The sequence below is a fragment of the Numenius arquata genome, chromosome Z (genome assembly GCF_964106895.1).
Source record: "Numenius arquata chromosome Z, bNumArq3.hap1.1, whole genome shotgun sequence".
Classification (NCBI taxonomy): Eukaryota; Metazoa; Chordata; class Aves; order Charadriiformes; family Scolopacidae; genus Numenius; species Numenius arquata.
The window spans coordinates 84,559,134-84,586,431 of record NC_133616.1 but is presented as its reverse complement, the minus strand read 5'-3'; the positions used below and the strand labels follow the sequence as shown (position 1 = coordinate 84,586,431).

At 47.4% G+C, this 27,298-nt stretch overlaps 2 protein-coding genes across 2 annotated transcripts in view; one reads left to right on the top strand and one right to left on the bottom strand.

Moving 5' to 3' along the window:
• The first annotated feature begins 6,485 nt into the window (after positions 1-6,485).
• GLRX (glutaredoxin) lies at positions 6,486-10,990 on the top strand. Its single transcript, XM_074166769.1, has 2 exons — positions 6,486-6,683; positions 10,883-10,990. Exons 1-2 carry the CDS (start codon positions 6,486-6,488, stop codon positions 10,988-10,990), a joined length of 306 nt encoding a protein of 101 aa, XP_074022870.1.
• A 10,454-nt stretch (positions 10,991-21,444) lies between these two features.
• RHOBTB3 (Rho related BTB domain containing 3) overlaps positions 21,445-27,298 on the bottom strand; it is a 35,110-nt gene continuing 29,256 nt past the window's right edge. The window contains exons 10-12 of the mRNA XM_074166895.1: positions 26,358-26,524; positions 24,392-24,488; positions 21,445-21,560 (exon numbers count right to left, since the gene is read on the bottom strand). Of these exons, the coding sequence (XP_074022996.1) occupies positions 21,445-21,560; positions 24,392-24,488; positions 26,358-26,524 (380 nt within the window). The remainder of the gene's footprint in view (positions 21,561-24,391; positions 24,489-26,357; positions 26,525-27,298) is intronic.

Here is a 27,298-nt window from a genome sequence, read left to right as displayed (position 1 = left end):
CCGCGCTTTGCCCCTCGCGCCCATCCCGGACGAATCGTCCCTTTCCCACCCAGAAACGGGGATGGTGCCGGCCACAGGCACCGTTCCCCCCCCGTGGCAGCCGCGGAGGAGGACAGGGCGATGCGCGGGGCGATGCTGCCGCCCGGCGGAGGTTACGCGCAGGAGCCCGGGGGATGCTGTGGCCACCCCACCTCCCCGCTTCCCCCTCCAGCCGTTTTGGGGAAGAAGGCGGGGGGGGGGGGGGAAGGGGGAAACCATTTGTGCCGGGTTCAGGGGACACAGGCAGAGAACGGGGGCTGCGGTACCAAGGTCATGGTGAGAACGGCAGTTAGAGAGAGCTAAGATAATGAGATAGGTAAGTTTAAAAAAGGGAAAAAGAAAAGAAAAGAAAAAAAGAAAAGAAAAGAAAAGAAAAGAAAAGAAAAGAAAAGAAAAGAAAAGAAAAGAAAAGAAAAGAAAAGAAAAGAAAAGAAAAAAAAGAAAAGAAAAGAAAAGAAAAGAAAAGAAAAGAAAAGAAAAGAAAAGAAAAGAAAAGAAAAGAAAAGAAAAGAAAAGAAAAGAAAAGAAAAGAAAAGAAAAGAAAAGAAGAGGAAGAAAAAGAAAAAGAAAAAGAAAAAGAAAAAGAAAAAGAAAAAGAAAAAGAAAAAGAAAAAGAAAAAGAAACCCACAAAACCAAGCAAAACAAACAAACAAACAAAAAACCAAACCAAAACAAAACAAAAAAAATCCCAAAACCAAGAACTGAAATGAAAAAGAAAGAACTGAAAGAAAAAACAACTGAAAGAAAAAACTGCTGAGATGTTCTGACTGAGTGGTTTCCTTTGCCTGTTTCTCATGCAAAAAGCCGCTGGGACTCAGAGTGCCCAACCAGGACACTCGCATGGGGACGGAGCAGCCGCAGGCTCCCAGGGAGAGCAGCTCGTATCCAGGTAAGAGCTCTCTGGCACCCGCCCTCTGTTGAGATTGCATCCCACAGGATGCGATTCTCCATTGCTTGCACCATCCCGTAGCCACATTCCTCTCTACCAACAGGAGCTAAAACATCCATCCTGATCAGGTAACCACTAATATCCACTGTGCAGAGGTATAAAGAGTGGCACAAGAGGTGAGGTGGCCAGCGAACGCCGTAAGAGGCCCATGGCATCACTGAGGTACCAACGTGTTTTTCCCTTGGTCACCCCCAGGGTGGCCCAGCAGTGACACAGGATGGGGTGGCAGAAAGGTTTCTGCTTAATCCTGGCAGAAGCACAGAATGTACTGGTTATTTCCCAAGTCTAGACAATTGTGACACTATATTTCTGGGGGAAAAAAAAAAAATTAAATTTAAAAATCTGGTTGCAATTATAGGAAGAGAGCGAGCCTGGGAACATGTCTGTGCCCGTGCTGTCTGTGTGTAAACTGGCAGGAATACTGCATTCCCAGCTGAAAGGAATGTTCTCATCGATACACACAACTATTTACTCCTGACATGCCAGTAGCATGTCCAAATGGTGTTAATTATCCTGCCAACTGCTGATTAAGGGCACTGCAGGGGGAGGGAAGAGCCTGGCTGGCATCCTAACTGCTTCCCTGAACCAGACAAGATTTTTCAGGTGCTTGATACCCAGCTACTGCCAACCACATGGATCCACGTCACACTCAAAACCCTGGGAGGCATAACCTTTCATTGTAAAAATAAAAATATTCAGCATAACAAGAGGAGCTGCACTTTCTCCTAAGCTCATAGGACAATTCTGGTCACTGTTCACTGTCCTTAAGTAATTCCTACAGATACTCAGCCTGTCTGTCCCTGTAACCCTGTTTTCAATCGCGATCCCAAACTCTCTCCCCTGTGGTGCAAAGACCACGTTAAGGGAAACAATTGCAAAACTGTGACAATATTACTGTTTTGTTGGGGTTTTTTTGACAAGATATTCATTGAACCCAAATCAACTGAGATGAATAGCTTTCAGCTGTGCACGTGGCTGTATCATTGGAATTTTATGAGTTTGGTGGAATTTAAAAAAAAATAACAATATTTCTTCTGGGTTATTTCTCTGCCATTTTTTCTCGGCTCTGGACTGTGAATCTCTTCTTGTTGGGAAGGAAAGGAAGCAATTCTTTACTTTTATCATCAGTTCTGCACCTTCCATTGGGCAGAAAGGGCTTAGAAAGGTAAACTCTCAGTTCTGACTTTTCAAGGTATTGGGGCCTTGCTTTGTTCCGTGGTGCAAGATGAAGCCACTTGGGCCCATTTTTGGGGGTGACCTAAGATCTGGGCTGGAGTCACACCATGTCAGCATGGCAGGACCACCTAAATCCATCAGGCACCTCATGGACCCTGCAATCTGCCACTAGATGTTGACTGGAAAGGTCACCAAGGCTCCCATTTCTATTCCTATTTCGTGGCTGTCTACAAGGAAATAGGCACAAATGTCCTTCTGCTTGCACTGAGCGACTAACACGGGTTGAGATGGTGTGTAATAATGAATGGGCAGGCACACTTTCCACGGTCAGGCATTCCTCAAAGCTCAAGAAATCCTTGGCGTATATAGAGCATTACCAGTTAGAGTCAGCAGCATCTCTAAGGAAGTCCCGTGCAGAGCAAAAAAAACTTTGCAAGTGGTGGTGAGAAGTCCAAGTGGTGTGGACCATCCCATCAAAAGCCAGGCAGGCTGCAGCTCTCCAGTGGTGAACAAAACAAGCCCCCAAATTTCCGTTTTCCCTATGTTAACAGCCTGTGTCTATTTTTAATCATGGAATAGCAGGTTGGAAGAGACCTCAAGGATCTTCTGGTCCAACCTTGGCAAAATCACAGTCTAGACGAGATGTCCCAGCAGCGTGTCCAGTTCTCTCTGTGTGGGTAAGTCCCTGGCTGCTAACCCTCCCCCTTGGCTCCAAAATATCCAAAATACCACCCATTTCATTGAAACCACCATCAAAATAAGTTAAAAATTAAGCATGTGTGTAAACACAGAGGTGTGGGGAGGTTTTTACACAACCTGACAGAAATATTTGGTTTCCAGAGTTAGTTTCATGTGTCTAAATTTAGCATGTAAGCACACAATTCAGATGTTCCAAATCTGCAGAAAACTTGTACCTACGTTATTTATACACGACTGGCAAAAAGGTCCACCTGATTCAGGAGGAAAAGTCCATTCAAGTGTGAAGTCTGTGGGTTGGTTCTTCCATGTCATTTGGATTTGTACATACATTCCTGGCCCTCAGGATCCTGGCCAGCCCAGGGTGCTCAAGGCAGTGCAACCCCAAAAGGGGTATAAAAGTGTGTTTATTGCAAAGTCACAGAGGTTTACACTGACAGATTTCTCCCGTTTTTAACACGGTGCTTTGCGCCCGTTTCGGTGCTCTTGGAAGCTTGTCTCACCTTCCCTCGGTTGCCATTGGGCTTCTGGAGGAGTCTTTTGACTGATTAAGTTCTTTCTTTAACTACTTTTCTCTGTTTCTGGGGATTCTGAGGATTCCTACCACCAGCCTCTGCACTTCAACTGACCCACAGCCTCCCTGTAATGCAATCCTTAAAACTGGGAAAAATATAGCGGTAAAGACTTTACTTTCCTGTTTGGAAAAAAAAAAAAAAATCAAATTAATATTTTGATGACATTTCTAGGGCTGAAGTCAGTTAATTGAAAATAAGGTATTTGAAAACAAAGCTTGTAGAGCTACTGTTTCATGCAGTGAGACGTTGGGGTCACCCAGGATGCTTTTAGAAACAGTCCTGCAGGGGTGACTCTTGCCAGGACAGAGGGATGCAGATTCAGCCTTGTCTCTGAAATCTGCACCCGTCTGCCTTTCGGGGGAGTATTTAATCATCGCGATATCATCAATGTCTTGGCTGCAGAGATGGTTCTTCACTAAGGAAGCCAGCAACTTTACACATTCTTTCCAAGCTTGTTTAGGATCAACACCTGTACACATATATGCGAAATATTATTAACTTTCTTACACCCATTTTTGCAGAGTCAGCACCATGCTTCTCCTTCCCTTTCTCCTTGTATTAGCGATGCATTTTAACCCATTCTCACAGCAGTGGTTTCCCCCCAGAGGAAGCAGACCTTCCCATTTTTGCAAGAGGTGTAGCGTCCCTGGCGAATATCTCAAGGCAATGGGTTTTTAACCCTGATGATGCCTATCCCAACACCTACCTGTCTGGTACCACGAGGTATGAGTAAAGTCTTCCCAAGGCTCCCAACGGAGAACAGGTGGGCACCACGTGTCAGGAAGAATAAGCCTTTCACCACTGGACTATAATTCTTATTCTCTTGTTTTATTGCATGGCAGCAGCTACACGTGGCTTTAAAGAGGGGGTTAGAGCTCTGGTTAACTCTGCACCAAGAGCTGGCGTTACAGACCACAAGGTCTGGCTTCCTGAGTTTTTCATAGCATCCCTCTCATTGTCCATTTAGTTTTCACCAAATATGGTCAAGTGTCCAGCCAGGATCCATGCGCCTTTATTACGTATGAAAGTTAAGCAAACAGAACAATAAGAATAAATTCGGTGTTCAACCCAGACAAGAAAAAACCAGCAAGTATAAGTAGTATGTCCATCATCTCCTGCTCCCACCCTGCTCCCTTACCCCTCATCCCCCCAAAAAAGGAGGTTTTAGGAGTTATCTTCCAGTACACCTACACCATTTCCAATTATTAAGCTCAGAAAAATTCACAGTTTGTCCTGGTGGCTCTTATACAATTGAAGTTTGCAGGTTGGCCACCATGCTGACCACAAGGACAGCAGCGTTGCCTGAAAAGTGAGGAAAGCTCTTGAAGGGAAAAATCACAAGCCAGGTGGAGGTGGATGTCCAACAGTGGCTTCTGGAGATGGTCTCAGCATCATCCAGGGGATACAGAAGAGGGGTTTTGAGGTGCCCCCAGCTACATGGGTATGGCAGAACCTCTGGGTAGCCCAGCTGGACTTTTGGCTTCCGCTGGCTTTCCCTTTAGAACACTTTTAAAGGGCAATAAAAACGGAAGCCAACTTTTCTTCCTCAGGAAGGGAAATGCTTGTAGCCAAAATTGGACAAATTGCAGGAAATACTACTTCAGTGTTCTTATCGCTGTGGGTAGGATTACCTAGTGACCTCCACCCACTGTGCTTTCCCCAAACCAGTCACCTTTTAAACCCACTAATTTGATGCACGCAGGCTGCAGAGGTGCACTTAGGTGGTGCCCAACCTTTGCTGCAGTTTCAGGATGGGAAATCAGGTACTCAAACCAGATGACACCTCTTCTGAAGGAGCACCTCTAATGCTCACTGGATAAAACCAGCTAGCAGAGAAAATAACCTGGGAAGAGCGTCCAGCCTCAGAAATCTTCTGTTTTCCTATAAATACAAGAATGAAAAGTAATACTGAAGGTTGACAGTGAGGAGAAGTTATGCTGCCCAGGACTTTCTGTGGTGTAGCAAGCACAGGGCCGGTGCCTGACACACAGCTGCGGCTACCCAAGCCCAGCTGCCTAAATTTTACTTTCCGAGGGCTCAAAATGCATATTTTTTGGTGCACAATGGAGAGATTTCCATCTGCAATGCTGGTTCTGCAGAAAACTGAATTTGTGAAGCCCTGTCTGGGGCAGGGGCAGAGCTCTTGAGCCTGCCTGCCACATCCAATGTGCATTAACCGATAAAAAGATCTCGTGGGTTCTGGTGCTGGTTTTCCCGACTGGCTGGGGCTGGTTACCCGGCTGAATCACGTATGGCTTTAAATCTATGAAGAATTGCAGTCTTAACATTTTTCCCCCTGCCAAGTTTACAAAATTGTACTTAATTGTGTCTTACAATATGTGTGTTGGATCCCTTTGACTCCACTAATAGGTTCCCTAAATGCATTTTCAACATAGGTCTGCTAAAGTAACATTTTTGGTTTGGTTTTTTTTTTTTTCCCAATTCTGGAACTAATTCTTTGACCACTTCTGGTTCTTAGTCCGGGGGCTCTGGAGGGTAAAACACAGGCCCTTTGGGAACAGAAGCAAGGCTGGCAAGCCCTTTAGGCACTTTAAATTGTAGGCAAAGAATCCCACCCGCTACGGAAGGTTTGCAGGGAGAAGTATGTTCCCACAGAACAATCTTTTTTTCCGCTTGTGGGTTGGGAAGCTTGGAATTAATTTCCCTGCAAGTTTCCTCATGTCGGCACTGTCCCCTCAAGGTGTTTTTAGCCTCCTGCAGTGGGTGAGGTGAGTGGCAGGACGGGCATAACCAAACCTTGCCCCGCAGCCCAGGCACTGAAATGATACCTGGAAACTAACCCCTTCCTGCTTTTATACCGTCACTTTGCTCGGCAATTCAGATATTCATAAAAACAGACAGAAAGTAAATGTATTGCTGCTTTAAAGCACTCGGTCTGGCGATGGGGTTACATCCTCCTGGGGAGGAGTTTTCAGGGAGGAAGGCACCCTATGGCTCATAAATAGCTGGGGCTGAGATTGCGACTGTCCCATCCTCCTGAGGGCTCGCTGGAGAAGGGCAGAGCTCCGGCTCCTCTGGGAAGAGCAGAATGGCTGATAGGTATGTGATGAGCAGAATCAGGGATGACAGAGTGACTCTGTTCGTGAAGGACAGCTGCCCTTACTGCAGGAATGCCGTGGAGATGCTCAAGGGATACAACTTCATGCCTGGATGTCTGCAAGTGTTTGATATTACGGGGCTGGACGACGTCCAGGATTACTTCCAGCAAACAACAGGGCAAAGAACGGTAAGTTCTTGCTTCTGTATCTCAGAATTTCCTCATCCTTTGTCCCAGGTGCCCCACAGCCTGGCCAGGAGAGGAGGCTGAAGGGAGGTCTCTTTCCCCACCACTTTCTATGCCAGACCACAGGGAGAAGCTGCCCCCCTTTTCCATATTTAAAAATGTTCTGATTTTCCCGTCGGCTCTGCTTGTGCTGCCACAAGGACTGGAGTTGCCGTGTTGGGACACGCAGCCGGGACTGGGTGGGCTCGGAGCCCCCGGGGACCCGCTGCACCTCCTGGGACACGGTCTGCCTCCTTCAAATGCCCTTTTCTGCAGAAACATGGAAAAAAGGCTGATTTAAGGCTCGGATCATGACTCCAGTGGCTAAAGAAGGGCTGGAGAAGAGGGGTACCTTGGTGTTTTTAGGGCAGAGAGCCACAGCTCCTCCAAAGGTCTTCCTACGAGGCAGCACAGATTTGCAGAGGAGCAAGAACATAGAGCTGGGAGTTTGTCTGAAATTGGACATTTGTTTCTTTCTCTGGCTTTGAGCAGAAAAAGCATTTCGAGTTCCACCCTTGCAGCTGGCCATCAAGCAGGTGCCGTGCTTATGAAGTTCAGCGGCTGTTTCTTTTGGAGATTAAGTCAGTTTTTAGATCTGTCTCAGGGAGCGGCGCTTTGTGCCTGAGTTTCAGGAAGTAATTTCCCCATAAGCACTGTCACACAGGGCAGAGAGTTCACCCCTCAGCGTTAGTGATACCTCTGAGTAATTAACACACCTGTTTTTTGTTTTTTTTTTTTCCCTACAATCCACCTTAACAATGCCAAATGCCAACAGCCTCCATGCAGCCGGGGCAGGAGGGAAATGTTGGCGACCCTCTGTCCCTGGGTTTTGGGGGGGCTTCTCCTGCGCACATCCAGCCAGGGAAAATCTGGACCCGTAGTTCTGCTTTCGGGACAGTGGGGCTGCCAGCTGGCCTGATGGAAAGTGTCCCTGCGCCTGTCCCACCTGGGGGATGGCAAAGTTCTGGTGCTAACACTGCCTGTACCTCCTGTAAAGCCCTCGCTCTCGTAGTAAACCCTCTTTCCTGGCTTGTGTCTGGTCCTGCCTGCTCAATTTTAAACTTTTAGGGGTGGCAGAGGGGACTTTGTTTCTTGCTTGACTCCCTGTCCCCATCCTGAGTTTAGGAACGGGGCGGCAGCACTTGGGCACGTCTGGATTTGCCCACCCCTCCAAAGAAGAGAGCACAGGAGGGTTCATCGTGGACCAGGTCATCAGGACGGTGATGGACCCCAGCCTCACACCCCGGCTGTGGTGGGCAGTTTGTCTGGGGGATGTGGGCAAGATCATTAATGCCTTTGCTCTCTGGGGGCTGTCAGGCTGTTAATCTGCACCCCTTGCCTGATGCCTCGCCTGGCCCCAGAAGGGCATGGTGGTCACAGAAGATGGTTTGGGTGGGAAGGAATCTTCAAAGGCCATCTATTTTCAACGCCCTTGCCATGAGCAGGGACATCTTCTAGTGCACCAGGTTGCTCAGAGCCTGGTCCGACCTGCCCTTGATGATCCCATTGACAGCCTGGGCTGCTCCTCATGTGTCACCCAGGACCACGTGAGGTGTCTTTCTCAACTTCTTGGGGAGAGCATCCAATGCCCAACCATCCTGAAGCTCAGCCCTTGGTCTCCTAGATCAGCCTGCTACCCTTTGTCGACACCAATTGCCGATAAATACCTTTTATGTTTCTTCCCATGGCCACAGCCCTCTGTAGCAATGGACCTTTTAGGAAACTGTTGTTAATCCATGTATGCCTTCCTTGACCCCGACCCACCATCCTCTTTCCCAGCTTTGCCGTACTGCCGGCTGTTGTGTGCCGGTGGCCATCCCCGTGGACCTCAGGAAACCTCACAGCACCCACTGAACCACAGCAGCAGTGTTGGTCCGGGCTGGGAACTGCAAGCAGATCCCAAAAGCAGAAGTGTTTTCCCAGCAGCGGGGGGATTTGGGAGGGAGGGAGGGAGGAAGGGAGAGGGTGGCCAGCTTTGTTAGTGAAGCAACACACTGGAAGCAGAAACTGATTTCCCAGCAGGAGGGGGATTAATAAGATTAGCAGCAAGAGAAAGTGGGAGCAGGTTTCCAGGCTGAAGAGGGATGACGTGATGTCTGCCAGGGAGAGAAGTCAGTTACCAAAAGGAGAAGGTAATTTCCAGCAGTAGAGGGGTTGGGGAGAGGGACAGCTGGCATTAGTGGGGGCAAAAGGGTGACGAGTATCACTGGGGTCAGGGTGTCAGAAGAAGGTTTGTCTTCGCATCTGCTGGGATTTGGGGGATTTACGGTGATGGGAAAGCTTTGTTCAACACGCTCGTGGTGTGGGATGAAGAACAAACATCTCCGAGCTCTCTTCAAAGCTCTCTCCTTTCCCCTGTGGGTGGGAGAAGGGCTGGGAGCGAATGGAGCAGGGGTGGCTCCTTTGGGACATTCACCGATAAGGGGATGCGAGGGGCTGGGAGAAGAGCTGGCTGAGACCAAGAAATACAGGATGAAGAGGGAAAGTGGGGGGGACAAACCAAAACACACCTATGGGCTGGGGTCCACATCGTATCACTGGGGGTCCCTCCTCAGTGTGGGGCTGTCCTTCTCCTGAAGAGAGACCTGTCCATGCCTGCAGGGGAGAGGGCTTTCCGAGATGCTGTCTATGAACTATATACTTTTCCCCTTCCTATTTTATGCCTGATCTTGCCCATGTCTTTTGTCTTGAATCCGTGAGCCTCAATAATTTCACTTCTGCCTGTGTTTTCATTTCTTATCTTCCCTTGCTTTAGCTGGGGTGCTCTTTCCCATCTCAACAATGATTTTCACTTTCCTCTGTGAAGAGCAGCCCATGTGTGCCTTATGGAAGGGTCACACACCGAGGCTCAGTGATTGCTCCTGGTATGTGTGTGTGGGGGGGTTGCAGTGTTGGTTTTGTGGTTTTTTTTAAATTTGGCTCTGCACTGATTGCCACTTGTCTTGCACCCGGGTTACTATTGTGAGACGGGCAAATAAAGGAACCAGCACGGGCAGGAAAACAGCAGTCGGTCAGGGCTGTGAAGCAGAAGAAGGGCAAAAGGTGAGGAAAAGGGTACACGGAGAAGGGTTTGTGCCAGAAATGTAAGTTTTTGGTGCCAAGTGACTCTGACAGTAGTGGTGGCCATCAGGGGGCTGGCAGCACATCCCACTGGGCAACTTCATGTGCCTGGGAAGCACTGGGGAGGATGGTGGGACTCCTGGACATGTGGCTGCCCAGGGCAGTGGTGGAGTTGCCATCCCTGGAGGTATTTAAAAGCCGGGCAGACGTGATGTTGAGGGACACGGGTTAGTGGTGGGTTTGTCAGCGCTGGATTGATGGTTGGACTTGATGATCTGAAAGGTCCCTTCCAACCCAGACAATTCTATGATTCTATGGGAACCTGACATGGGTTCATGCATAGAATCATAGAATTGCCTAGGTTGGAAGGGACCTCTAATATTATCTAATCCAACCATCAACTTAACTCTGATAAAAACCATCACTTAACCATGTCTCTAAGCACTATGTCTATCCATCTTTTGAATCCCTCCAGGGATGGTGCCTCAACTACTTCACTGGCAGCCCATTCCAAGGCTTAATAACCCTTTCCGTGTAAAAATTGTTGCTAATCTCCAATCTGAACCTCCCCTGGCACAAATTGAGGCCGTTTCTTCTTGTCCCATCGCCTGTTCCTTGGGAGAAGGGACCGGCCCCCCCTGGCTACACCCTCCTTTCAGGGAGTTGCAGAGAGCGAGAAGGTCTCCCCTCAGCCTCCTTTTCTCCAGGCTGAACACCCCCAGCTCCCTCAGCCTCTCCTCACAAGACTTGTGCTCCAGATCCCTCACCAGCTCCGTTGCCCTTCTCTGGACACGCTCCAGCACCTTGGCTCTTGGAGCTGCTGGCTCACTGCTCTGGGATGATGTGTTTGGAGCATCCCCAGCGCTACCCTGGCGTGTGGTTTTATCCTCCTGCAGCCACTACAAAATGCAGAGTACTCCCCTACCCCTTCTTTTCTACCAGAAAGCAGACTTTCAGACAGATGAGGGGGTGGTACAAGGGGAGGGCTTAATAAACCACAGTCTCCCCAGCATGAACTCTGCTTCCCAGAGAAACCCTCCCCGGCTCTTTGCCGGCAGCAGCCCGGCTCTACTCATCAGTCTGTGGCGGTGTTTTGTGCCCAGGTCCCGCGCGTGTTCATCGGGAGACACTGCATCGGGGGACTGTCCGACCTGCAGAGGGTGAGCTGGAAGCTCCCCACGATGCTGCGGCAGATCGGCGCCCTGAAGTAGCTGCAGGGTAAGTGCTGGGGAGGCTCTCTGGCCAGCAGCAATGCTTTTTTCAGTAGTATGGACAAATCTGAATATTTTTAATACTGAAGCATGACTTGGTGGAGCCGTGTTGTGTGCCCTTACACAGCAGCACTGTGAATCCCAGCAGTTTCTGGGATTCCCTGTTGCAGTATATACACTGTGAATTTCTTCCCCCATACTTGAAAGAGATGTCACCAAAATCTGACAACACAGCTTTCAGTTGCTAGACTTTGCCTAGGACCTACACAAAATGGTTCAGCTTGTAGATCTTTCTTTCCTTCCCCCCACCCCCCCCCTCAGAAGACAGAGCCTGTTTCTCTAAAACAAAGTTTCAGCCTGACTGCTCATAGAAGATGGGCTTTTATTATATTGTAATTGGCTCTAAAACAGGTCTGGACACTCTGTGAGGGACCCACTGTACTATTCTGTGAGTGGGGAGTGCGGTGACCCTCAGCAGGACTTTCTGAGGTGCTTGCACGCAGGGATGGAGAAATGCTGCATCAGGGAACCAGCCAGAATACATGGAGAGGGATGAAGTTTGTGGAGGTCCCATATATGTACGTGCAGTACCTTCTGCATGGGCAAACAGCCCACAGAAGATGAGCAGAGCAGGGAAGAGCTCTTCATAGAATCATAGAATCATCCAGGTTGGAAGAGACCCTTGAGATCATCGAGTCCAACCATCTACCCTACACTACAAAGTTCTTCCATATATCATATCCCCCAACACCACATCTAAGATTAGCCTTAGCATTGAGGCTAAGGTAGTTTAGGGCCTTGGCTTTGCAAGTGCAGCTGAGAGGGCTTCTGGGATGAATTGCTGACAAATAAGAGGAGAGTCATGGAATTTGTCAGGTCGGAGGAGATCTCTCGACGTGCCTCGTCCAACCCCTTGCTCCCAGCAGGGTCAGCTATGGGATCAGACCAGGTTGCTCAGGGCTTTACCCAGTCAGGTCTTGGCCAACCTTCAAGGATAGAGTCTGCACAAGCTTCTGGGAGTGTTGCACTCTCCAAATGGGCAAAACTTCTTTCCTTAGACATTGCCCATCTCCTGCCCTCCCGCCACACGCCACCATGCAGGAGCACTCCCATGAAGGCAGCCCAGGGCGCTCGTGGCCCTCCTTGCTTCCAGGACACTGCTGATGGCTGGTGCTCACCTCCCTGGCTGCCAAGACCCCCTTCTGGCCACCTTTTGCAGAGCTGCTCCCCAGCCAGCCAGCCCCAGCCTGTGTCACCCAACAAGGATGCTCCTGCCAGGCAGAACTCACCTCCCGTTGAAGGTTCCTGCCCACCCATTCCTCCACCCTACCTAGATCCTGGGCAACATTTCTGAATTCCTTCTGTGCAGCCTGTCCCTCTTCTCCTCTCCCGGGTGCTGCCCTTTTGCTGTAGAGCCCAGCGTTGCATCCCTCCCTCATCCATGATGCTCTCCTGATACACCCCCTTGTTTTCTGGAGTACCAGATTTTGGACAGACAGCTTTTGGAGGAGGAGGAGGTTAGAGGACAGGACGGAGTATCCTGTGTCCCTGGCAGCAGATGGCAAGGCACAGAGGAAATGGAGCAATAACCTAAACAAGCAGAGCAACAGCAACAGAAGATGCAGAGCAGGGGGAGGCAGATGCTGCAATGGACCATCTCTGGTCCTCAGTGCAGGGAATAGAGGCAAGGAGAGAGTCGTGCCTTTTAGGAAGTCTCACATATTTAGCTTTTTGCAGAAAAGGAGGAAAGAGGCATTAGGGCAGCCAGACCCACAGAAAGAAGGCAGATGGTCCAGCCAGGCAAGTGTTTTGGGGACAGTCAGACACGGGTGATGTGTATCATCACCGGGTTTCATAGAATCATAGAATGTGTTGGGCTGGAAGGGACCTTTAAAGGTCATCTAGTCCAACCCCCCTGCAGTGAGCAGGGACATCTTGTGTGGGGCATGAGTGGGAATGGGCTGTGAGTGGGCTTTCAGGGACATCGTTAAGGAAAAAAAATGCCACTTTAAGAGTGACAGCCCAGATACATGTAAATGTGTGGGCTGTGTTAATCCCAGTGTGAGAAGAGGACAAGAGGAAACGGCCTCAAGTTGAGTCAGGGGAGGTTCAGATTGGATATTAGGAAAAACGTCGACACTGAAAGGGTTATTGCACATTGGAATGGGCTGCCCAGGGAAGTGGTTGAGGCACCATCCCTGGAGGGATTTAAAAGACGGGTTGACATAGTGCTTAGAGACATGGTTTAGTGATGGTTTTTTATCAGGGTTAGGTTGATGGTTGGACTAGACGATCTGAAAGGTCCCTTCCAACCCAGACAATTCTATGATTCTATGATTCTAAGAGAACACCTGGCTCCTCCTTAAAACCACACAGGGAAAGACCGACACAGAAGGGGGCTGGTTGCTCTCACTCATCAAGCGTCCCTCCGACACCCCGTTGAAGCATGCAGAATTTTTTTTTTTGAGCTTATATTCTGCTTCTTCAGAATCCCAGATGCAGCCCACTGCGCAAACAGACAGGGGTGTGCTCGTGGGCGTGTGATTGTGCACAGCTCAGCTCGTGTGTGTGATACACACTAAGAGGCTTGGAACTGTGACAGCAGCTTGAGTCAAACATGCAGGAGCTCACGCGGCTGATGACTTGACTTGTTTTCCTTGCCAAATTAAACTTACTAGCTCGGCAAGGTGATTTTAGCAAAACCACCTGGCTGGACTTATAGTATGTGTGATATACGTAACGTGTGTGTATGTGCACAACAGCTGCGTGTGTATATGCAGACACAGACGTGTATCTGTGTCGAGGTGAAATATATAAATATATAGACATGTAAAACCACTATGTAAAAGGCCTCCAAAGACCGTTCTATAATGGTATCATATTAATCAAGCAGTTCCTGGCAGCGGTGACCTCTCCACATTATGCCTCCTGTTTCTGCTTTCAGGAGAAGGATGACCACGAGCCATGAAAGTCTCCTTTGGAAGTTCGAGGAAGTTCTTCCTTGCCACTTCCTTCTGAGGGATCAAACGTGCCTCTCTTTGTAAATGCAGGTTCTTTTCCTTTCACTGATCAGTGCTTCAGTACGTTAACATCTCTTCATCCTTTCTGTAGCTCCAGAAAGAGGTCCAGAACACCAACTGATTCAGCCCAATAAAATGCACTTGCTCTAAGCGGCCGTGTTCACCGTTGTGATTCTTCTCTACAGACCCGTTCACGCACTCACCCTGAATGCCCCTTCTCTCTCTACGAACTTTTTCCTACCTGTCTCTCCCAAACGACCCTCTGGAAATTCTCAATAGTTTCCGTGTCCTGTGAAAAAATGTCATTGCAACAGTCTGAGCTGGAGGTTTGCACAGATGCTATAATGTGGGTCTCCTGCAACGCAGTCTTGAAAATAACCACTGCAGCGTGTCCACGCATCCCCTGCCGCTGTCACCCATCCTCCTTTGGCTGACCTCTCACAGCAGGGTCATGACAAATCGTCCGAGAGGCCCTTTTTTTGGGTAAGGATTTTGTTACGACACAGCTGCGGGAAGGAAGGGATGGAGGTTTCTCCATTTTTCACCCTGCTCCTTCCGAGGGAAGAGACGTCGGGGAGGTTGCTCCCTGTGGAATGGCGCGGGTCAGACCCAGAGCAGCGCCGTGTCAGCAAAGGGATTTACGGGAAACACACAAACGCATGGCCCCGGCGGCTGCCAAGCCCAGCCGGGTGAAGGGTTGCTTCAAACTCTTGGCATTAAACCAACGCTATCTCCAAACAAAAAGGTTTAAAGAGCATTTCAACTTGATGATCAGGCAAAAAAGCCCCAAAGTATAAAACGCTTTTGAATTCTTCTCACTTTTATTTCTCTCATCCCTTTTTCCCCCTCTTTTTTTTTTTTTTTAAACAAAAAAAATCAAAGCCCTATTTTTCTTTTCTTTCAAAATTCAGCTAAAACCTGTGGAATTAAAGTTGCTGCTTTTTTAAAGCCTGAAACTTTAATTTTTGATGAACAGTTCAACCTTCAGGATTTGCTGAGCAGCCTAAGGCCTTCCCCAAAGCCTAAGGGAAAGAACCTAGCATATCTTTGGGGAGGACGTTGTTGGCATGTCACCCTGAGAACTCATCCTTGACAAAGCCTCCCTCTGGGCATGGTCCCCCTCTCCCAGGGTGAAGCTGGGACAAGGTAGACCCACGAGAAGCTTTGGAACCTCCTCCCCCTGAAACTCCCTGGTGACGCCATCGGGGGCTGCCTGTGTTAGAATTGTAGAATCATAGAATGGTTTGGGTTGGAAGGGACCTTCAAGCCCCCCCAGTGCCACCCCCTGCCCTGGGCAGGGACACCTCCCACCAGACCAGGTTGCTCCAAGCCCCCTCCAACCTGGCCTTGAACCCCTCCAGGGATGGGGCAGCCACAGCTTCTCGGGGCAACCTGGGCCAGGCTCTCACCACCCTCACAGCAAAGAAGTTCTTCCTCACGTCTCATCTCCATCTCCCCTCTTTCAGTGTCAAACCCTTCCCCCTCCTCCTATGGCTCCCCTCCCTGATCCAGAGTCCCTCCCCAGCTTTCCTGGAGCCCCTTGAGGGACTGGAAGGGGCTCTAAGGTCTCAGCAGAGCCTTCTCTTCTCCAGGCTGAACCCCCCCAACTCTCTCAGCCTGTCCTCCCAGCAGAGGGGCTCCAGCCCTCCCGGCATCTCCGTGGCCTCCTCTGGCCCTGCTCCAACAGGTCCATGTCCTTCTGATGTTGGTGGCCCCAGAGCTGGACACAGTGCTCCAGGTGGGGTCTCCCCAGAGCGGAGCAGAGGGGCAGAACCACCTCCCTCGCCCGGGTGACCACGATGCTTTTGATGCAACCCCTGTCCTTCTTACCCTCATCAGGAGCAAAAGAGGAGAAATCACAGGATTTCTCCCCTGCTTGGAAAGGAAGAGGAAAGCCAAAAGCTTCATTCTTGGCAATAAATTCCTTTATCTCTTGGCAGAGACCTTGTTTTTCAGCGAGTCGTAAGACAAGCTGACTTGTGCAAACTTCTGCAAATTCATGTTTTCTCAGCGTATCTGAAGCCTCTCCCAGGCAAAGCGCAGTCCTTGGACGTGAGAAGTTCAATGCAGACATTTCCTAGATTGCATGACAGCTGTTTTTTTAAGCCCTTCTCAAGCAGAACTCACTGCTCCCAGTCCCTTTTATGCAGCCAGAATTTCCCCTGGGTGAAAAGTTTAAAATCTAATAGCAAACTTTGAAGAGGTTGCCACGCAGGAGCGGTGTCAGGAGAGGCTGCTGTAGGAATCTTCCCGTGCGCGGTCACACCATGCACGCCAGGAGCTGCATCAGGGCTGCTGCTGGAGGGAGCGTCCTACAGAATTTCGGAGGATGGGCAGTAATTATCGCCACCAATGACGACAATGAGAGAAACTGCTCAGTAACACAGTTAAAACTGCAGCCATGAATTTCTATTTTTAGTGGCTGAAAAAGTCATGCTACTTCCCTTCTTGCTTAACATTTCGGAGGAGTGTTGTAGTGGGGTAGCTTTGCCAAAGCTAAATTCCGTGCCATAAATTGAGCATCTCTGGTGCTGGGGTGTCTCGGTGAAGAGCTGGAGCATCTGCCCTCCAACAGGACCTGCTACTTTCCTAAGGTCCTTTCCTGAGTACTGGAAACAGCTTATCTGTGCAGCCCTGTGACTGTGACGTATTGCAAGCTGAACTGGGACAGGAAAGCAGAAATAGCTAAATCTGCCCTTGTCATCAGCTTCACCTTCTCTCCAAAAACAGAAAGGGAAAACATACAGTGCTTTTCTCCAGATGTCGTCTATCTGGACTTCTCTAAGGCCTCTGAGACCGTTCCTGACAACATCCTTCTCTCTGGAGAGACAAGGAATTGATGGATGGGCTGTTCGGTGGGAGAGGAACTGGTTGGATGGTCGCATCCAGAAGGTAGTGGTCAATGGCCAAATGTCCAGTTGGAGATCAGTGATGAGTGGTGTCCCTCAGGGGTCCATACTGGGACTGTTCAATAACCCCATCAGCGACATGGACAGTGGCATCCAGTGCTCCTCTGCTCCGCTCTGGGGAGAACCCCCCTCCAGTGCTGCCTCCAGCTCTGGGGCCACCATCAGAAGGACATGGAGCTGTTGGAGCGGGGCCAGAGGAGGCCACAGAGATGCTGGGAGGGCTGGAGCCCCTCTGCTGGGAGGACAGGCTGAGAGAGTTGGGGGGGTTCAGCCTGGAGAAGTGAAGGCTCCGGGGAGACCTTAGAGCCTCTTCCAGTCCCTCAAGGGGCTCCAGGAAAGCTGGGGAGGGACTCTTGATGAGGGGGGGGAGCCATAGGAGGAGGGGGAAGGGTTTGACACTGAAAGAGGGGAGATGGAGATGAGATGTGGGGAAGAACTTCTTTGCTGTGAGGGTGGTGAGAGCCTGGCCCAGGTTGCCCCGAGAAGCTGTGGCTGCCCCATCCCTGGAGGGGTTCAAGGCCAGGTTGGAGGGGGCTTGGAGCAACCTGGGCTGGTGGGAGGTGTCCCTGCCCAGGGCAGGGGGTGGCACTGGGGGGGCTTGAAGGTCCCTTCCCACCCAAACCATTCTATGATTCTATGATTCTAATAAGCTACAAAAAATATTTCCAGCCTAACTCTCAAATCTTCTAATGCACGTGGGCAAATGATCACATGAGACTGACTAGAGAAAATTTTTTATTTTTGTAACAAAATTGTACATATCATCTAAAAACATGTACGTTTAGTCAGGGTATATTAAAAGAAAAACATACAGCAGTTTCAGCACACGCCTAATAAAATAGCTTTTTTTCCTTCTACCATTTTTTTTCAAATCAAATACACCACGACCTAAAGGACGATGCAGAGGGTTTTTTTAACTATCACGTGGAAAAGATTATTAGTGCAGAAAGATTTCTTAGTGTCTATAAAGCTTAGTGCTGGCTTGCGACAAGCATAGACATATATCGGTACAGCAAGAATTACACACTGTGATCTACTACTCAAAAAATTGTCTCCTAAAAGTGGATTTTGAGAATTTTCTCTAAAGAAGGACTCAGGAGTCAAAACTTCACTTAAACCTGACTCTGAAACTGTAATCCCAAACCCTCTAAGACCTGCCTAAGGGCACCCGAATTCACCACTGGCCTCTTTCTTTGACCCCAAAGCTGCTGATGCTCTGGGAACTCAGGAGATGCTGGGACCAGGGGACACCTGGGATGGTTCTGGAGATGCTGGGGCCAGGGGATGCCCAGAACGTTTCTGGAGATGCTCAGAGCAGGGGAAGCCCCATGGCACCGAGGGAGGTGGGGACCCTCCACCTGCCCCCCAGGCTCCCTCCAGGATGGTCGCTAGCTCTGGATATCCTTCTGGGCACAGCCCAGATCCTGCAGGACAAGACTGCTCTTGTGGCAGCCACCAAACCAGAGGACTAGACCTCTGGGGAATGCGGTAAGCTCTTTATCAAAGCACAACAAGTCCATTTCCAATAGCTCCGGGTGCTACTAACAGGATAAATCCCTGCACTGCCTGAAAAACATCTCAAGCAGCAAGTTTCCCACACCAACAAAGACGTTTTTCCTCCTCAGACATTTTACTTTTTTTTCAAAACCACTTGCTTGAATAACATTTTTTCAGCTCGTTCCTGATTTTTACTTTACACCATACAAAGTTATTCGTAAATACCAAACTCAGTAGTGCCCTAATTCTCGACCCTCTGTGATGGGTATCGTCCTAAAACCTCCACTTAACAAATCACCCACAGCAACTCACCAAGCATCATGATCAACTTTCAGTCACGCTTCTGAATAGTAAAGTATCAGTTTTTGAGATAAATATATTTCTACAGAAAATCCTCATACAGAATAAAATAAGAATTTATAATAAGAATTCTTCTAAGAATTTAAATTTACCAGATGGCCTATGTCTGCCAAGGACAGCACATCTGCACGGGGGATACTGAGTAAAATGGAAAGCTCTTTGATGTCTGTGTGCATTAATTTGTGAATAAATAATACTTATTTTTACACTGCCTGGCCTCTCTGTATAAAACCTGTGGTTACCACTGACTAAAATATGTAATAGCAAAATATGTCTCTTGGTTGGATATAAAGAGTTTGTATTTCCATTCAGCCTATATCTAAATGCCTATAAAACATTGACAGAAAGTTAAAAATTGTATTTTGTTATTTGTTATCTATACTTAAATTATTGGCAACAGACGAACTTCTACCAAAAACCTGGGAAAGCATTCAAAATATTAAAAATTTAGACCTACATGCAACGCAGACAAACATCCACACAGCTTTTGTGTCAGTTTTGTACAAGAAGTCAGTATGAGGCATATAATCCGTATTTTGGGTAACTGAGCTGGCTGCTGGCAGAAGCACATGCTGTGACTGAGGATGCTGTCAGGCGTCCACGCAGCCGTACGCTCACTTTTGTTCATGACTTTACGCTTCAAGGAAGCCTAAGTTTTATTCATATCTATCCAGTTAACACGCTTAAATTTTCAAATTTCTACTATAATGAAATTTTCACATTTTTTTCCACATTGAATTTCAATACATACTACTTTCCTACTCATTCTTTCTTTTTAACATTTTCAGTTTCCTTTAGCAATCTTTGAAAAGACTCCTTATGTGGAACATGTAGATAAGTATATCTCATCTTTAAAAGAACTTTAGGATCTCCAGCTGAAAAGTTAAAAATAAAAATGAATTCTCATTCTTACACAAAGCTAACCTCAGAATTTTGAGCCTGCAGCAGCCAGATGAGTCACAAGGTCCTTTATTTTCTGTGTGTGTCCAAAAATAAGAAATGAAATACCTTCTCAATCTCTACAAAATGTCACCAGAAAAAAATAAAAATGTCAGTGACTCTAGGATGGAATTTGAAAAGAAAAATTCACCTGTAAAACTCTTTTGAAATATAAAAGCAATTCTTATAAGCAAAAAAATAATAAATATTCAGCTCCAGCAATTTGCTGTTCCATCTCCATCTCACAGCTGCAGTTTCCAGGCACATTTGGGATGGTCTGCTGTGGACATTGAGGAAACACTAAATAATTTTTTCAGTGTATTTTCTTTGTTTTGCTAGATACCGAAATTCAAGGCAGCTGCCAAAGAAGAATTAAAAGTACAAGAAAAATGGTGACAAAGGTTTTGCTTCCTTGCTAAGATTTCACTTACAGACAAGTACCCATGCTCAGTAGATACCCTTATGTAAAGGTTGGGTTCAGTTTGTTGCTAAATTATTACAACATACATATAAGTTAATGGCACAATAAATGAATTATTTAGGTCAAGAAAACTCTCAATAGCATCTGCAAGGGTTCCCCTAGTCATAATATTCAGGATTTTTCTCTTACACCTGGGCAAGAATCCAGGCAGCCAGAAAAATACGATCAGTTTTGACTCACAGAGTGAAGCTTATGAGCCCATGACGATAACTCAATTTAACTGAGTCTCATTTCTTGCTGGGGAGGAAAGTCCTGTCACAGAAGCCGACGTTCCCCATAGGACTGGCCATGAGGTCCCCTCCCTCCACGACCAGCACATCAGACATTTATGCTGTCAGCTGCTGGGGGGACGCCTAGGATTATGAGACGCTCTTTTCCCCAAAAAAGTCACTGGCGCCACTGAGTTTTCTCCCACAAAACCTGAGAGAGGCTGCTGACCCCCCTCCCATTCCTCCCAGTCCCTACCAGTACCCTATGGGTACGCTCTGAGCTCTTCCTGACCTTTTTCCCTCATGGGGAAAAACACTATATGACCACACTACCAAAGGCGCTCTACACATTATTAAAACAGACTCTCTTCTGCTATTTACCGGGAGGAGAAATTGTTTCATGTTTTAGGTATTTGAGAGGCACTCTAGAACACAGTGATGCATAGATATTCCTCTGGAATTAAAACATCCACTCACATGACAGTAAGAGTCTCAGTAAAAGGAACTACAGATTTAACTTGAAGTAGAAAACTAATAGTAACTAAAATTCTTATTAAGCCTACCCTTTATTTTGCAAAGCAACAGACGCTACAGAGTATTTTTGCATTCTGAAATATTCTAAGAATTTATGAGTTGGCTTTTCAGCTTCCCTGCACTACTACTGCTGTGCTCCTGTTGTACACAGATGTACGTAATAATCTGCTTTCAACAGATGCTGGTTTAGCAGACAAAAAATAACCACGAAAACCAATAAAATAACCAATAAAGAAATCAGTAGCGGGGACAGGTGACAGTCATGACGCTGTCCTGCGCTACGTTTAATCCCCATGGGTGTGAGATCCTTGTGCTTGAAATAAATCTTCCCGATGCGTTCCTCAAGGCTTTGAGGGAAGAAGCGGAGAGGTTTATTTCCAGAGCAAAGGATGTCCATAAGTGCTCTACAGCTTGGCGAAGGGCGTCGCGGGGCACATCCCTGTTTGGTTTTCCTCCTGACATCATTTTTTATCCTAATTCCCAGCCTGACAGTTCCCCAGTCCCCTCACATCACTGCGCAGTGGCACTTCTGGGAGTGGACATAGTTCCTGTAGTCCGCCAGTTGCTTCAGGTACAGATCCGAAGGCCATCGGTGCGTCTCCACAAAATCCCGCTCCTCCACTGAAGGAAGCGATAAAGGAGTTAAATGCAATATCCAAACACTGCAGCGCAAGCCCACGGGCTGCAAAAAAAGTCTTTTTAAAACAGGTTAAAAAACTTTAAGGGTATAAATAAAATTAGAAAAGCAAATATGAGCGCTGTCCATTTTGCCCAAATGATAAAGTTACCACACATTATCCCCTTGCTATTGTTATCATTAAATAAGTTACATAACAACACAAGCACAATACTCATTAAAGAGAGCAGAGAGACTATTCTAAAGATGATTATTCTTTATCCTTAGAAGACAACCAGATGCGGCAACCAGCTGTGAGGGTTTCTCTATGCTGCAGCGCTATAAAGGAGGGTATTTCAACCCCTATGCCAACACTTTGTCTCAAGATCATTATAAAAAGCAAGGCAAGGGGGGCCATTAAGAATGCATCAACATTTTTATCTTTTATTGCACGTGCTTTCTGTCACTGATGAAATCATGTAAGATACACCAACTGCTGCCATCTGGGCAGCATGCTCCCACCCAAACGTGCCACTCCATGTTTGTGTCCTGTCAAGCCAGATCAGAACGTTTCCACCCCATACACCTGTATTTACTTATTCTCTCCTATTTCACAGAATCACAGCCTGGCAGGGGTTGGAAGGGACCTCTGGAGAGTGCCCTTTCCCTCAGAGTCAACCCCCAGGTACTTTCCAAAACAGCCACCCAGTCCAAGAGCCCACCCAGAGCAGGTTGCACAGGAACGCGTCCAGGTGGGTTTGAATGTCTCCAGAGAAGGAGACTCCACCACCTCCCTGGGCAGCCTCTTCCAGGGCTCTGACACCCTCACAGCAAAGAAGTTCCTCATCATGTTGAGATGGAACTTCCTATGTTCAAGTTTGTGCCCCTTGCCTCCTGTCCTGTCACTGGGCACTACTGAAAAAAGACTGGCCACCCTTTGAGTATTTATAAGCATTGGTCAGATCCCATCAGATTGGATGCAGCAGAGCATGTCGACCTCCCCGTGAATCACACGGAAGGGACTCAGAGGAAAGAGAAAAGCAAAGGAAAGGCATGTGAGCACCAAATCTCAATAGATACCAGCCCACCGGCGTAGTGCCCTTTTCCTCAGAGTCAACCCCCAGGTACTTTCCAAAACAGCCACCCACTGGAGACTTCAGAAATCTCATCCAATCATCAACAGCTTTCGTACCGCCCTGCACCAGCCCTGGATGCCCCACTGCTGGTGGAAGAGGAGAAAACTCCAGGTGATGGCCAGGCTGGACAGTGTTTTGAGGAACCTGGTCTGGTGGGAGATGTCCCTGCCCAGGGCAGGGGGTGGAGCAAGATCATCTTTCAGGTCCCTTCCAACCCAAACCTATGGCACAGCAGACATTTGGGGTGGTGGTGCTGTAGAACTCGTCCCCGAGTTACTTGGGCGCTGTCAGACCATGTGCACTCAGACAAGGTGAGTGAGCCATATCAGAGGCATCAGCCCAGAAGTTTCACAACAGGCTCATATGCAGCCTGATCTCCATCAGGACAACTACAACATGGAGTTAGAAGCACTTTTACTATTACTTTCCACAGCAGAAAAAAAAACCCACCACCATTTAATAAGTGTTATTGATAAGTTGATGACCAACCAGGGAACTGCAAAATGGGCTAGTAGATGTGCCTAGATTGAGTTCTGTGGTGACCCCAAGCTACCATGTCTCTGTGCTCTCCTGCCTCACCAAGAGGAAGCCAGAGGCAGCTCCCACCTTCACCAAATGGAGAAGACAACCTGATCCCTCAGCTTCAGGAGAACCTCAGGGTGGTTGAGACCAAAGCCCCATAGTGAGGAAGACACCACAAAGTGCTTTTAACCACACTCTGAACCAGCAGGAAGGAAAGCAAAGCAAAGCAAGCCCACTGTGGACTGAACCCACTGGTGGGTGACACCCACCAGCACAAGTGCCCTACGCTCTCCTGTTTAATCCAGACTTGGCTACACAAAATGGACGTTTCAGAAGATGCACAGATAAGCAGCTGGAAGACAAACTCCAGGTCCAAAGAAAGCATGGAGGACCTAGCTCTCCTTTCTTTGCTTTATAAGGTTATCCATCTTCACACATACATAGATGAGTGTTGCAAATCAAAGAGGACCTTCAACGTACTTTGGACCAAATGATCAGCTCACTGATAAGAAAAATCCCCTTCTGGAATACACTGGTTCCATACCAATGGTCTGAATACAAACTATGGGTCAAAGAGATGCACCCACCAAGATCACCTTCATCAGGGCAATGAAAAATCCCATAGGCAATGAGCAAAACTTTCTAGAGTTACATATCAGGAAATAAATATATTGTTTGGAAAAATAAATATTAGTTCCCTGGAAGCACCTGGGTTATTTACTTGAATGGAAATTAGTTATTTGATTTAGTGAGATCTGCTGGGGAGTACTGCAAGAATCCTATTTTCTTTGAAGAACCCTTAAAAAGCAGGTGTTGGAAGTGACTTATTACCTTGATGCAAATGTACAAACGAAACAACCACATATATAAGGGCATGGAGGGGTTGACATACAATGACCAAGCTGCCCCAGTCAACCCCGTTACGGGTGGGATCCTGGCCCTCAGCAGAGGAACCAACAGATGAGGGGATGCAGCTGCTGGCCGTGCTGCTCTTCACATGCCACATGCTGGTCCCACAGTTGGGTGGGGAACCATCCAGCTCAAACTGACTCTGAGTCTGATAGGACTCAATAGTCCTAATCATCTTCTCATGCAGGAGTAGTATTGTCCATTACCTCACTTCTGATCCAAGCAGAACTGGAAAGTATTTCTTGTTTTAAAAGTAATTGATAAGTTACCTGAAAGATCTTGAAATTCGGGCTTTTGACTGAAGATGAGGTAGTTAGTGGCAATGAAATGAAGAAGCCAAGTTGAAAGGCAATCGGAATTGTGAAACTGCAAGAAAAGAAAGGAAACACAAACAACACTTAATGCTGTCATGTCTAAAACATAACCACACCTCGCATGTCAAAATAATTCTGATTTCCACTGTCAACATAGCATTCTACTAAATCCAGTTTTGACATGGTGCTGAGGGACATGGGTTAGTGGGTTTATTTTTTTTTATTAATCCAGGTTTTATTTTCATCTTTTTTTTTTTCCAAATCTGTCTTTACTGTCTTTCTCTCTTTTTTCAGCCTCTAGTATTTTCTTTTCGTGCTTTTTATGTATTTCACTCAATATTCTATCAGGTTAGATCTCCTTTGACACTTGCATATGAGAGAATTTTCTTTTTGACTAAAAAGGAGGAAGTGCATCTTCACTTGTCTAAAACACCTGTTTTCTGGCAGAAGCTGCCATTAGGCTGAATTAACGCGATGCGTCCTTCGTGAAGGAAATCGCACAGATCACGGTATGACTGCACATTCTGCAATCAAGGGCTGAAGAAGGCTTTATTTCAGGTTCAACCTTTGGTTCAACAAGGGCAAGTGTAGGGTCCTGCACCTGGGGAGGAAGAACCCCAAGCACCAATATAGGTTAGGGGTGGATCTTCTGGAAAGCACTACTGAGGAGAAGGATCTGGGGGTCCTGGTAAATAGTAAACTATCCATGAGCCAGCAATGTGCCCTTGTTGCCACGAAGCCAATGGGATCCTGGGCTGCGTAGGGAAGAGTGTGGCCAGTAGGTGGAGGGAGGTCATTCTCCCCCTCTGCTCTGCCCTGGTGAGGCCACAACTGGAATACTGCATCCAGTGCTGGGCTCCCCAGTTCAAGAGAGACAGGGAACTACTGGAGAGTCCAATGTAGGGCAACAGAGATGATTAAGGGATTGGAGCATCTCCCTGATGAGGAAAGGCTGAGAGAGCTGGGGCTCTCTAGCCTGGAGAAGAGAAGGCTGAGAGGAGACCTTATCAATGCTTCCAAGTACATAAACGGTGGGTTGAAGAAGGAGTGAGCCAGACTCTTTTCAGTGGTTTCCAGTGATAGGACGAGGGGCAACGGGCACAAGCTGGAACATAGGAAGTTCCATTTAAATATGAGGAGAAACTTCTTTCCGGTGAGGGTGCCAGAGCCCTGGAACAGGCTGCCCAGGGAGGTCGTGGAGTCCCCTTCTCTGGAGATTTTCAAGATCCACCTGGATGCAGCCCTGAGTGATGTGCTCTGGGCAACCCTGCTTTAGCAGGGGAGTTGGACTGGGTGATCTCTAGAGGTCCCTTCCAACTCTGACAATTCTGTGATTCAGCCAGCCTTGTGCCACCAGATGTCCCCAACCAACAGACTGTATATCAATGTTTGTCCTTGAGGACAGGAATTATTAAGATCTTAAAAATCTTAACAATTCATAGAATCATAGAATGGTTAGAGTTGGAAGGGACCTTAAAGATCATCAAGTTCCAACCCCCCTGCCCTGGGCAGGGACACCTCCCACCACACCAGATTGCTCCAAGCCCCCTCCAACCTGGCCTTGAACCCCTCCAGGGATGGGGCAGCCACAGCTTCTCTGGGCAACCTGGGCCAGGGTCTCACCACCCCCACAGTAAAGAATTTCTTTCCAGTATCTAATCTAAACCTCGCCTCTTTCAATTTAAAACCGTTACCCCTCGTCCTATGGCTCCCCTCCCTGATGAAGAGTTCCTCCCCATCTCTCTGTAGCCCCCTTCAGGTACTGGAAGGTCATCATAAGGTCTCCCTGGAGCCTCCTCTTCTCCAGGCTGAACAACCTCAACTCTCTCAGCCTGTCTTCATAGGAGAGGTGCTCCAATTAAACAACCCCCGCTAATTAGAGTCTACATATATATTCTTATTTGATATAAGCAGCCCACACCTTCGCTTTTTTGAGCAAGCTGACGATGCTGAGGCTGGTGGACGCCAGCTCCCTGCTGGGCATGCTCTGAAGCTGGGTGATGATGTAGAGCTCACAAATATGCTGGAGTCTCATTACTTGGTACATCTCTGCGCAGATCAAGAGAGACATCGCCTGCAGAATGCTGGCTAGAAAGCAAGAAAACAGAAGTTCCATGTATTTTACCTTTTTTGACAAGACGACCAAAGCCACTTTTTACTCAGTCATCATCTAAACAGCTGACAATGAACACAAAATCAAACTGCTGTTGATCACCTTCTTTTACTTTTCATTATTGTCGTTGTAAGTTTTCCACATCATTTCCTTTTTCCAGATAAACTACTTAATTAACAGGAAAAGAGGACTTATTACTTTTTAGAAGGTAAGTGTAATAAATTGTTATCAATATCCTGCATCTTGAAGATGCTGAGTCAGCTGCTGCTGGTCTACTTAAAGTGACGATTAATAAGGGGATTTACCTTTCTAAATTCTCTTTCAGAAAAGAACTTCTATGATACATGCACAAGAAATTATAGAAAAAATGTCAAAAAAGAGAATGGATCAATCGTATTTTTTAAAAAAGTATGGTACAGTGGTTGCCTGCTTAAACTGGTGGGCAAGGAAATGTTAGATGGACTAAAAAGAGAATCATATGTAGAACCTAAGAATAAGGGAGTATATAAGGGAGTATATTCTCCCTTAGGAGATAAAGGATATAAAGCAAAAATACATATCACAACATAATTCATTACATCAAAGGAAAATTATCTGTATTTAAATCATATTTCATGTTTAGTATGTAGATTTTCTTCTCACTAAAAAAGACAAAGGTTAAGATACAAAGAATACTTTGGCTCAATTTTTCTTGCTAAATACTCCAGTTGACGTATCTTTTTCCCTGGTTTTACATACAAGTAAGATAT